The sequence below is a fragment of the Oryctolagus cuniculus genome, chromosome 6, assembly GCF_964237555.1.
Source record: "Oryctolagus cuniculus chromosome 6, mOryCun1.1, whole genome shotgun sequence".
Taxonomy (NCBI): Eukaryota; Metazoa; Chordata; class Mammalia; order Lagomorpha; family Leporidae; genus Oryctolagus; species Oryctolagus cuniculus.
This window is the reverse complement of record NC_091437.1, coordinates 25,802,834-25,815,359: the sequence shown is the minus strand read 5'-3', so window position 1 is coordinate 25,815,359 and position 12,526 is coordinate 25,802,834. Positions and strand designations below refer to the sequence as shown.

At 39.9% G+C, this 12,526-nt stretch overlaps 2 protein-coding genes across 27 annotated transcripts in view; one reads left to right on the top strand and one right to left on the bottom strand.

The window, feature by feature from the left end:
• The window catches only part of PKD2L2 (polycystin 2 like 2, transient receptor potential cation channel), a 77,927-nt gene that overhangs the window by 6,974 nt on the left and 58,427 nt on the right, over positions 1-12,526 (bottom strand). The window lies entirely within an intron of this gene.
• FAM13B (family with sequence similarity 13 member B) overlaps positions 1-12,526 on the top strand; it is a 99,922-nt gene that overhangs the window by 66,723 nt on the left and 20,673 nt on the right. For 16 of the 26 annotated variants that reach the window (XM_070076131.1, XM_070076127.1, XM_051844249.2 and 13 more), the window contains 7 exons: positions 576-624; positions 1,303-1,450; positions 6,225-6,290; positions 8,075-8,285; positions 9,197-9,326; positions 9,848-9,929; positions 11,877-12,106. In XM_070076131.1, the coding sequence (XP_069932232.1) occupies positions 576-624; positions 1,303-1,450; positions 6,225-6,290; positions 8,075-8,285; positions 9,197-9,326; positions 9,848-9,929; positions 11,877-12,106 (916 nt within the window). The remainder of the gene's footprint in view (positions 1-575; positions 625-1,302; positions 1,451-6,224; positions 6,291-8,074; positions 8,286-9,196; positions 9,327-9,847; positions 9,930-11,876; positions 12,107-12,526) is intronic. The other 10 variants (XM_017341080.3, XM_051844251.2, XM_070076129.1 and 7 more) reach the window with 1 other exon arrangement.

The following is a 12,526-nucleotide window of genomic DNA, read 5'->3' as shown; positions in this document are numbered from 1 at the left end:
TTTTTCAGGGGGAATAAAATGTGAACAGGAAGTTTTAAAAATTTGCTTTTTGTCTGTTACTCTTATTTGGAGGAGAGAAGTATAAAAGTAGTTACCGTCTTGTGATAGAACACAGATTTAAAGTAAAAGACATAGCTAGTTATGCTTTAAAAATCTTTAAAAAGAAAAAAACCTCTCAGAATGGGGAAGATTAAGCTGTTTATTTGTTTAAAACTAAACTTTATTTTACACAATCTTTTCCATTACATACTCATTCTTTTTGGTTTTAGATATTGTGGGCATGCGTTTTTCTTTTTTTATAGAGGCTTTTCTTTTTGGAGGGTTGCTTTGTAGGGGTGGGGTGGTAGGAAACGTTAGTTAATTTTTCTAAACTTAAAGTGATTCTGTGGATCTTTTCAGTATTGTGATTTTCAGATATAGGGCTCCAAAGAATGGGCTTATATGTAGCTGTCATTTTCTCCTCTCTCATTGTGAATGCTAATTGCTTTGGGCAAGAGAGGAATCTGGGTAAGAATTATGTAATGATAGTAACCTTTTAATTCTTAATATACTAATAACTTTACTTACATTTTTAGGAAAGAATATTTGTTATTTGACAGTGATAAATGGTCACACTTGATTCTGGTAAGAACTATTATTATTACAGTAGCATAGGTTTAATCTATCTATTATATCTGCCCTATAACTTTTGGGTGGATAAGTTTCAAGGAAATTTATTTATTTAAGGTTTATTTATTTCAAAGGCAGATTAACAGAGTGAGTGAGAGAGACACTGATTCGCTCCCCAGATGGCTTCAATGTTTGGGACTCCATCTGAGTCTGCCTTTTGTGTGGTAGGGGCCCAAGAACTTGGGTCATCCTCCATTGCCTTCCTAGGCACATTAGCAGGGATCGGAAGTAGAGCAGTTGGGACTCTAACCTTTCTGTTGCTCCACTGTGGGATGCTGGTGTTGCAAGCAGCCGCTTAACCTGTATCATAATGCCAGCCCTAGGTTCAAAGGAAATTTAAATGAAAATTATCAATTTTTTTATAGTTAAGCAACAACTTGGTTTGCTACTTTTGGTTAAAAGAGTTTTGGTTATGAATACCTTGTCCTGAATTTAAGATCAATACTTTGTCTCTCAGTAACATGTTATAAAACTGTAGCTTTATATTGGAAAATAGTTTGCAAGATGGGAGTGGGTCAGCTGGCTGGATAGGCACAGTATACTAATGAAACACATGGGTATGTGATGATTGTTTTTAACCTGGGTGTGAGAAGCTTCGTGGCTGTGAAATGTATTCTTTATTTTAAAATACAGGATTCTAGTAGCACGATCTGTGATTTGAATGCCAATACCGCATCCGAAGTATGTGGAAGTCAAAGTATTGATGCTCAAGAGGAAGCAGACTGTGTCCAGATTCCACGCTTAGATCTGAAGAATGTTTCTGATGATGATAAATGGGAAGGTAATTTTACCCACACACATTATTTTCCTGATAATGTTATTTGTAACAAGTTGCTCAAAGCAGTAATATGCTGACTGCCCTTTTCTGGATAGCCATATTCTTATTGATCTTTTGTTCTCTCTTTCAAATAAGATGAGCTTCTGAGTGTTTTTATTCAGATACTCTGGGGAAATTGTGGGAAAACTATTGCGTATGAACTAAAAGTTTTCATCTTATCCAGTTGTTTTGAAAATGGGTGTTAGAATGGATTAACACACACACACACACACATACACATACACATACACACACACACACACGCGCATACACAGAATAGACTTTGTTAATTTTTAAACCAAGTGTTAATCTCCCAGTCTTTGAACGTCCAGTGTGTTGGGCTTGGTCGTCTTACCAGTTTAAACTAAGAACATTTAGCTACCTTTTCATTTTGATCATCAGCACCTTTTTAAAAGATTATCTTCTCTCTGTCTCTCTCTCTCACTGTCCACTCTGCTTGTCAAAAAAAAAAAAAAAAAAAAAAAGATTATCTTCAAGGGCACTTTTTTTTTTTTTAAAGATTTATTTATTTATTTGAAAGAATTACACAGGGGCCGGCGCTGTGGCACAGCGGGTTAATGCCCTGGCCTGAAGCGCTGGCATCCCATATGTGCGCCGGTTCTAGTCTCGGCTGCTTTACTTCTGATCCAGGTCTCTGCTATGGTCTGGAATAGCAGTAGAAGATGGCCCAAGTCTTTGGGCCCCTGCACCCACATGGGAGACTTGGTAGAAGCTCCTGGCTCCTGGCTGCGGATTGGCGCAGCTCTGGCCATTGAGGCCATCTGGGGAGTGAACCATCAGATGGAAGACCTCTCTCTCTGTCTCTACCTCTCTCTGTAACTCCGTCTTTCAAATAAATAAAGGTAAGTCTTTAAAAAAAAAAAAAAAACAGAGAAGGAGAGGCAGCAAGAGAGAGGTCTTCCATCTGCTGGTTCACTCCCCAGTTGGCTGCAACGGCTGGAGCTGGGCTGATCGGAAGCCAGGAGCCAGGAGCTTCTCCCAAGTCTCCTGCAGGGCTGCAGGGGCTCAAGGACTTTGGCCATCTTCTACTGCTTTCCCAGGCCTTAGCAGAGAGCTGGATTGAAAGTGGAGCAGCTGGGACTCGAACCGGTGCCCATACATGATGCTAGCACTGCAGATGGTGGTTTTACCTGCTATGCCACAGTGTTGGCCCCACAAAGGGCACTTTTAAGCAAATGTTGTGGCATACTCCTGTATCTCTGTATTAGTTATTGAAGTATGAAAGGAGAGCCCTAAGAATTTGCACAAAGGAGAGAAATTTAACAAGCAAGCAACATGGATTAGGGATATATGCATTCTCTCTCTCTTTTTTTTTTTAAAGATTTATTTATTTATTTGAAAGTTAGAGTTACACAGAGAGAGGAGAGGCAGAGAGATAGAGAGAAGTCTTCCATTTGATGGTTCACTCCTCAGTTGGCTGCAATGGCCGGAACTGCGCCCATCTGAAGCCAGGGGCCAGGAACCTCCTCTAGGTCTCCCACGTGGGTGCAGGGACCCAAGCAGTTGGACCATCTCTTACTGCTTTCCTAGGCCACAGCAGAGAGCTAGATTGGAAGAGGAGCAGTCGGGTCTTGAACTGGTGCCCATATGGGGTCTCGAACTGGTGCCCATATGAGATGCCGGTGCTTCAGGCCAGGGCGTTAACCCGCTGCGCCACAGTGCTATATGCTTCTCAAAACTTAGCAAATGTACACTTAACATTTTTGCATTTCATTATATATCGTTATTTAATTGAAGTCAGAGTTAAACAGAGAGAGAAGCAGAGGCAGAAAGAGAGGTCTTCCATCCACTGGTTCACTCCCCGATTGGCTGCAACAGCCAGAGCTGTGCTGATTTGAAGCCAGGAACTTCTTCCGGGTCTCCTACGCGGATGCAGTGGCCCAAGGACTTGGGCCATCTTTTGCTACTTTCCAAAGCCATAGCAAAGAGCTGGATCGGAAGTGGAGTAGCTGGGACTTGAACCGGCGCCCATATGGGATGCTGGCACTGAAGGCAGCAGCTTTACCTGCTTCCCCATAGTGCTGACCCCTCTTTTTTTTTTTTTTTTTTTTTTAAGATTTATTTATTTATTTGAAAGAGTTACAGAGAGAGAGGAGAGGCAGCAGATCTTCCATCTGCTGGTTTGCTCCCCGGATGGCTACAGCAGCCAGATCTGGGCCGATCTGAAGCCAGGAGACAGGAGCTTCTTTTTGGTCTCCCATGCAGGTTCACATGCAGGGGCCCAAAGGCCTTTAGCCATCTTTAGTTGCTTTCTCAAGTATATTAGCAGGGAGTTGGATTGGAAGCAGAGCAGCCGGGACCTGAACTGGTGCCCATATAGGATGCCAGCCCTGCATACGGCATCTTAACCTGCTGCCCCACAGTGTTAGCCCCTCAAGTTTCTTTTTTATATTAAGAGAATCAAAAACTGAACAAACATTTAACTTCAGTGACTGATATATGTTGGAGTGTTTATGGGGGAAATAAACCAGTATCTGCAGGAAAAAAATATATTAATGGGGTAAATAAATGTTACAAAGCAAATATAATAAATTATTAATGGTATATTTGTAAACTTTGAAATAAAATATTGGAGGAAAGGGGAAAGAAGCACCAAAATTGGATCCAGGAGACCTGGATCACTTACCTTTCTTTCTTTTTTTTAAAGATTTATTTATTTATTTGAAAGGCAGAGTTACAGAGAGGCAGAGAGAGAGAGAAGTCTTTCATCGGCTGATTCGCTCCCTAGATTGCTGCAGTGGCCGGTACTAGGCTGATCTGAAGCCAGGAGCCAGAGCCAGGAGCTTCTTCTGGGTCTCCCAAGAGGGTGGAGGGAACCTAAGGACTTGGGCCACCTTCTACAGCTTTCCCAGGTCATAGCAGAGAGCTGGATTAGAAGTGGAGCAGCTGGGACTTGAACCAGTGCCCATCTGGATGCCAGCACCACAGGTGGTGGCTTTTACCTGCTATGCCAAGGCACTGGTCCCCACATAGCTTTCTAGATAAACAGAGAATAAGGGACTCAAACCTTGTAATCTGGATTACATGTTTGTTTACTTGAATGAAGATCCTTGGGTTGTCTGATCTTTGGCAAGTTGTCTCGTGACATGTGGTGGCAATAGCAAGAAGAATTGCAATACTAATGCCATGAGCTCCTTTTGTCGCCATAATGTAAGTCTGCTCACCTGATCATGGTTGAAATTTTTTTCAAGATGTAGGCATTTTTTTTTTAAGCTCTGGCTAAGTCCTTAGCCTTAGTTTTTTTTGCCTGTCATATGTGTATGATCCCATCTTTATTGCTGTCTATCCTTTCTCCCCTTAGGGCTACATGTTTGGATGCTTTTTGGCATATTTATGTGTTTTTTAACTTAGGCTAAATTAGGAACTTAACTTTCATTTGCATTGTTCTCAGTTATTCAGGATGTTTAGAATTTATGAATATGCTTCCCAGAATTAGAGAATGTGTTACTGTACTAGTGAAAAGTAAAATCAAATATCCTTTTTAGTTAGTTCTTATGGCATAGTCACTGAAAAGGAGTTGTGGTCACCATAGCTTCCCTTGGAGCCTTGAGGGAAAGGAGCCTCCATAAGACAAAGTAGGGATTCTTATAAAACCATAAGACAAAGTAGGGATTCTTATAAAAAGCATTTTTGCCCTTTCTTTTTAGAAGATGCAAATAAGTAGTCTTTTATGATAGTTGGCTTGAGGTTCCTGATCTTAGATTTTAATCACACAGGAAGATTGTTTTATTGTCTGAGGAGATAAGAAATTCTCTGTCTAGTTTTAGCTTTCTGGAAGCTTCCCCAAAGAGAATCCCATGCTGGACTGGTTTTTGTTGCTGCTGTTGTTTTGTTTTGTTTGTTATCCTGTCAAGAATTTAAACCCTACAGTTTATTACAGGGGAGGGAGGTAGTCTGTGGACTCCCATCAGTCCTTGTTTTGTGTTTTTTTTTTTTTTTTTTTGACAGGCAGAGTTAGAGAGAGAGACAGAGACAGAGAGAAAGGTCTTCCTTCTGTTGGTTCACCCCCCAAATGGCCGCTACATCTGGTGTGCTGCACCGATCTGAAGCCAGGAGCCAGGTGCTTCCTCCTGGCCTCCCATGCGTGTGCCCAAGCACTTGGGCCATCCTCTACTGCCTTCCCAGGCCACAGCAGAGAGCTGGACTGGAAGAGGAGCAACCAGGACAGAATCTGGTGCCCCAACTGGAACTAGAACCTGGGGTACCGGCGCCACAGGTTGAGGATTAGCCAAGTGAGCCGCGGCGCCGGCCTCCAATATGAATTTATAGCAGCTATTCACAAAGTCTTGGCTTTTAGTGGACGTAGATACTGTCTTGCCTTCAGATTTTCTCCTGCTAACTCACTGCTAACTCTGGAATGAAATATAGTAGGGTCTTTTCAGAAGGCAAACTAAAGGAGATTTTTTTTCCCCAAAATGAATTATACTGAAGTTTCAAATAGTACTTGATTAAAAGTTTCTATTTTTTCAGTTGTGAGTTAAAAAAACAGCACTACTTTGATATTTTTTTTCCTGCTTTACTTGTTGAAATGGAATTCTATGTTTGTGTTAAAGTTTGGTTCATAGTAATTTCTTTGAAAAAAGATTTTGAGCAGAAAGCCTAACCGATTTTAGGGAAATGTTTTTGGTATCTTTGGCTTTGTGTTATGTGTATGGTTTGTTCTGACTGTGCCGTGTGTTCACTTTAGTATTTTTTGCCATTTTTTCCATTTTATTAGCGTCATGCCCTATCACTTTCCCCCTCATTGATTTCAAAACAATGCATCTGCAGAGAGATGGGGAGGGTAAGTATGGTTCACCATAGTTCAGTTTTCTGCCTTTTTGTGGTTCACTTTGTTTGTCTTTATTAGCCCTTCTCCTGCTGTCCCCCAAATCTTAGGAAAACTGTTCCGGGTTAAAAATGATACCCAGAAAAAGTGGTTTTTGTTACTTTTCCTCTTTTCATGAAACAGGAGATTTTTTCATAAAATGCTTATTACCAGTTACTTGTTTGCTGGGACGCAGGTACAAGGGTTGCTTTGAAAAATCACTTTATTGCTGGATTTATTATGGGATTGCACGCTTTGTAACCAGTTTTTAGTTACCACATTGATTTGAGCTTTAAAAACAAACTAAATTATATTAATACTGTGAAAAGAAGGTGATGTTTTAAAATTGCTAATGTATAAAGTTAAACTAAGTCACTGAAGTAGTCATCCTAGACACTGTGTAAAAAAAAAAATCACTGGAAATTTGACACTGTCAAGCAATCTTTGTTTTCATTTTTGCTAATGTTAATAGCCATATCATCTAAGTTTTAAATTTTAGTTATAAAGAAGACTGGTGTATGAATGTGGAAGCTCCCCCCTTCCCTCCAGTGATGCTTAAAGTTAGTTTTGTATTTGGAGTGTATCTGTGGATTATATGTATGATCCATATTCTGTATGTAATCAGAGCTTTTGTGTGCAGACATCAAATATATTAACATGGTTTCATGTGAAAAATATTCAGAATAATTCCAATAAAATAAATACTCTTAAAAAGAACTAGTACTATTAAGTTATGTCCTGATAATACTATTGGCTATGTAATCACTATAATACATGCTATACATGGAAGTCCCGTAACAGAAGATAATCATCACGGTTTAATGGTAGAGATCAGATGCTATCAGCTGAGTTAGTGCCTCATTTGGAATGTTAGAATATTTCTGAAATCAGAGGGCACTGTTAGTGTTCTCTGTAAAATAGGGAAGAGCTCCCACATTCTAAACTAGTTACTGGACAGTGAGGGGACAACTCATAAACCTGACAACATTTTGCTTGCCTTTTTTTTTTTTTTGACAGGCAGAGTGGACAGTGAGAGAGAGAGACAGAGAGACAGGCCTTCCTTTGCCGTTGGTTCACCCTCCAATGGCCACCGCAGCCGGCGCACCACGCTGATCCGAAGCCAGGAGCCAGGTGCTTATCCTGGTCTCCCATGGGGTGCAGGGCCCAAGCACTTGGGCCATCCTCCGCTGCACTCCCGGGCCACAGCAGAGAGCTGGCCTGGAAAAGGGGCAACCGGGACAGAATCCGGTGCCCTGACCGGGACTAGAACCCGGTGTGCCGGCGCCGCTAGGTGGAGGATTAGCCTAGTGAGCTGCGGCGCCGGCCTAACATTTTGCTTTTAAATTGAATTCCTGTTGAAAGACTGTTGATTTTTACTGTTCTAAATAAAGACTTTTCCCATATTGAAAAGTAACATTTTTCTATGCAATATCTTTGGAATATTAAGTTAGAATCTTCAGATTAAATAGTTTTAAAGAGCTTGACAGTGTCTTTTCTTGCCTTTTGCCAGTGGATTCAGAAACTTAAGGTGTAACTCCTTATGTGAAAATAAAACTTTTCTAAAACAAAAGCTCTGATCCTTTTAAACTATAGTGGGCTTTATGATGATCCTTGCATAATTTAAAAAGTATATACATACGTATGATATGTGAACTACCACATAATGATGTGACTTGAAGAACATGTAGCTAATATTTGGTGAATTTTTCCGTACATGGAACAGGAGATCCATGGTACTACTCCTTGTCTTTGTTTTACAGAGCCATTTCCTGCTTTTAAGTCTTGGCAGGAAGACTGTGAGTCTGGAGAAGCTCAGCTGTCTCCCCAGGCTGGAAGAATGAATCACCATCCTCTGGAAGAGGACTGTCCTCCAGTGTTAGCACACCGCAGTTTAGATTTTGGGCAGAGCCAGCGTTTCCTACATGATCCAGAAACGTTGGATTCCTCATCTAAAGCGCTTTCTTTTGCTAGGTATATATATGATTTTAAAGTACTTAGGACAGGTGACTGCTGTTTTAGAGATTTAGTCACTCAGGCCTATAGTTTAAAGTTTTTTCACGTTTCATGAAGCTTTTTTGTGTGTGGGGGGAAGATTTATTTATTTGCTTGAAAGGCAGAGAGAGAGAGAGAGAGAGAGAGAGAGATCAATCTTCCATCTGCTGGTTCATTCCTGAAATGGCCACAATGGCTGAAGCTGGGCCTTTCTGAAGCCAGGAATAAGGAACTTAATCATGGTCTCCCATGTGGGTGCAGGGGCCCAACCAAGCACTTTGGCCATCCTCCACTGCTTTCTCAAGTCATTAGCAGGGAGCTGGATGGGAAGTGGGCAGCCAGGACTCGAACCATGTGGGCTCCTCTTCAACTGCTACACTATATCGCAGGCCCCTGAAGTACATTGTATTAACTTATTTGTTGGGCCCTACTGTTAAATTCTGAGTTTATTGAGGTGTAGTTTCTGGGGTTTGCTCATGAATAGACATTTCCTTATTCATTCATTCTTGATGGAGATACAAATCTTGAAAGGATAGCAGTAAGTGCAGCTGAACAGCTCCTCTTTTTTTTTGTCCAACCTTTACATTGATTCTGAATGTTAAAAATTTGCTTTTTTTAAAAAAAACTTGCCTTTAAAGTTTGAAGACTTTAAAAGAGCTCTGAGTTGCTGCATACCTTTCTTTTCTGCCTCTGTCCAGACAAGTTTTAAGTGAATCCATTTAATGTTCGCTTATTTTTTGGGCTGTCATACCATTGTGCTCCTTTTTACTGTATATCCAAACTGTATATTAGGGACTTAATTTCACTTTAAAGAGGTACTTGTTGGTAATAGTGTTTAATGCTGCTTAAAAATTCAACTAACAAAGAGTTGGCCCTTCATTTTAATTCAGGATTCGAAGATCATCCTTTAGTTCAAAAGAGGAAAAAAGAGAAGACAGAACACCTTATCAGCTGGTCAAGAAACTGCAGAAAAAAATCAGACAATTTGAAGAGCAGTTTGAAAGGGAAAGAAATAGCAAGGTAAATTTATAGTGTTGTCCCGAGTGGATTCTGTGTTAGAACTGGGAGGAGGGCCATCAGAGAGCAGGAGTTCAGCTGTGTCCTGACAAAGGGAATGAATCTGAGTGATCATATGGAGCTGAGATCAGATAGGTCTTTCACTTACTGATTTCCAGGCCAATATTCCTGCTGTTGTACCACTTGTCTTATATTTCTACTGGTGCAAATACTTCATGTTGATAAGTCGTGCTGTCATTTCCACTCTGTCAAAAACCATAAGTACTAAGAGAAGAGGGAGAGAGGAAAGGTGGGAGGAGGGGAGATTGATTGAATTGTAAGAACATGTGGTGTATGAAGAGTCATACTTGGAGTCAGAAGACTCGTTCGCATCTAACTTCTGCCAGTTACCTGCTCTGGGAGGGTTTTATATAATGTCCTGCCATATCCAATTAAGTAGGAACTATAAAATACAGTTTGGCATAAATTAGCATAGCCTTTGCTTACCTTAAAACTATTAGTGATTCTGCTTTTTAATTTTTCAGCCCTCCTACAGTGATATAGCAGCCAATCCAAAGGTATTAAAATGGATGACAGAGCTCACTAAACTGCGGAAACAAATTAAAGGTATAAGATGTGCAGTTTTGTAATTGCAGTTTTGAAATGTCTGTTATAATATCTCTAGGAGTTACAGCTATGATTTTGATGATTTAAAATTTTGAGCACTTTATAGCAAAAAGTTTCCTTTAGTTCTTAAGGTCAAAGTTGTGTACAAAAATGGGAAATATGTAGTACTATATTATATCCTTTCTTTAGTACAAGGTGAAAGGTTTATATGATCTGAAGAGAAACTGGAGTATTATTTGTATCCTTTCAAACGTCTTTATTTTTAATTAGTAATACTCTTTTGAAATATACCCTATACCATATATTCCTTAAGTGAACTGATGGCACAAAATTTATCTGAACTATATTTCATTCATTAAGCAGTTTGAGGTTTTGGTAGGTATTTCACTAGGATTTTTTGGTGGATATTTCGTCCAAGACTAAATCTGATCATAGTAAGTGGCTAATACTGCAAAGACTTAAGTTTTAAGTCTTCTTGAATCAGAAACTAGACTTTGTGTGTCTTGTGTCAGTTAAGGCATATATACTTTGTGAATGTTTTGTGCTAATTTCTTAATACTTAAAAAATTATCTTTGTCAAGTCTTTGATCTTAGTTTTACTCATTTAAATTTATTCAGTAATACTCTTTTTTTTTTTTTTAATTTATTTTATTTATTTGAAAGGCAGAGTTACGGAGAGAGAGAAAGAAAGGGAGGCCTTTATCTGCTGGTTAACTCCTCAGATGCCCACAATGGCTAGGACTGGGCCACACCAAAGTCAGGAGCTTCACTTAGGTAAAAGGGTCCCAAGGACTTGGGCCATTTTCTGCTACTTTCCCAGGCACATTAGCAAGGAGCTGGATCAGAAGTGAACCAGCTGGGACTCAAACAGGTGCCCATATGGGATGCTGGCATTGCAGGCAATGGCTTAACCTGCTGCACCACAGCACGGGCCCCAGTAATATTAGTATTTGTTTGGTAAAAGCACTTTGCAGGCAAGAAGACAACTGAAGTTATAGCAGTGAGAAGTACAGACACTGTCCATATTGTCATGGAGTTTACATTCTTGTTGTTAAATAATTTTTCATAATTCTTCTTTAGAATATTTCCCCCTACAATTATGTTAAACATTTCCTTGTTTAAATGCCAGTTTCTACCTATCAGTGAAGATCACTACCTTGTTATATTACTAATTGGCATCATTAAATTACATAGAATTAGCCTCATAGTTCTATATTTTTCTTCTACTTGATATTTCTATAGTTCATCCTCTGCCAAGCAGCCAGAATTATCTTCTGAAGAATCGTGTTGCCCCCTTGTTTGTCTTTCATGGGCTTCCCTTTCCACTTGGAATAAATTCCAAACCTTTTACTGTATTTTTCAAGGCCTTGCACACCCTGCCTATTGCCAATTTCTTCACTTTCATCTCATTTTTTGTTTTTTAAACATGCCGAACTTTAGGGCTTTTGCATTGGTGTTTTCCTCAGTTGGGGACGAATGCTCTTCCTTAAGTGCTGCCTGCTAGCTGGTTTCCTTCTTGCTCCATCATTCAGAAAGGCTTCTTTGTCAATCATATATAATGTAATTGCTCCTTCACAAAACACACTCTTTTTTTTGCACTTTGACTCCATCTTGGTTTACCTTCATACAGTAGTTAGTAGCCTTTGAAATTATTTTAGTAATCTGATTACTAGGTTCTTGGTTTTCCTTCTCTGAATATGTACGTCGTGAGGACAGTCTGTATTTTGTTTATTACTGTAGCTCCAGTGCTCTAAAGAGCATCCTGCTGTATAACAGGCTTTCTAAGAATACTAGTTGAAAGGATGAAGAGACTCTTTTGCTGTCTATGTAATTTAAATATTTTATGTAATGTTAAAATATCTGAGCATATCTTGTTTTTTTTTGACCGGATCTCATTGTACCTTACCTCAGTCTTTATTGCTGTCTCCTCTTGTTTCTGAAACGTAGATGCAAAGCACAAAAGCTCTGATGGAGAATTTGTACCTCAGACACGTCCACGTAGTAACACTCTTCCAAAAAGCTTTGGTTCTTCTCTAGACCATGAAGAGGAGGAGAATGAGGATGAATCCAGAATCATTCAGAAAGAGAAGAAGCCATCTAAAGAAGCAACCCTTGAACTTATTTTGAAGAGACTGAAAGAAAAACGTGCTGAGAGGTGTCTTCCAGAAGATATCAAGGTTATCTTAAGTTACGACTTTTTGCCCAGATAGCCTTTAGAATTTCTGAAGCAAAATAATTACCACAGTAATATAATCTAGGTAGTCTGTCTGGCCTGAGTTTGTTCTTCAAATTTGCAGATTTGGGAAGGTGCTTGTATCAGCATGCCAGAAGTGCCAGGTCTTTCAGGGATTGAGTTAAATAAATAAAACTAAAAAAAACTGGAGTTAATTTCATTTGTATTGGGTGCAATTGGCAAGATGATTCTGTAAAAGCATGAAAGAGAGGGGCCAGCTCTATGGCATAGCAGGTAAAGCCACCATCTGCTGCACTGGTATCCCCTATGGGTGCTGTTTGAGTCCTGGCTGCTCCATTTCCAATCCAGCTCCCTTCTAATGTGCCTGGTAGAGCAGTGGAAGATGGCCCCAGTTCATGAACCC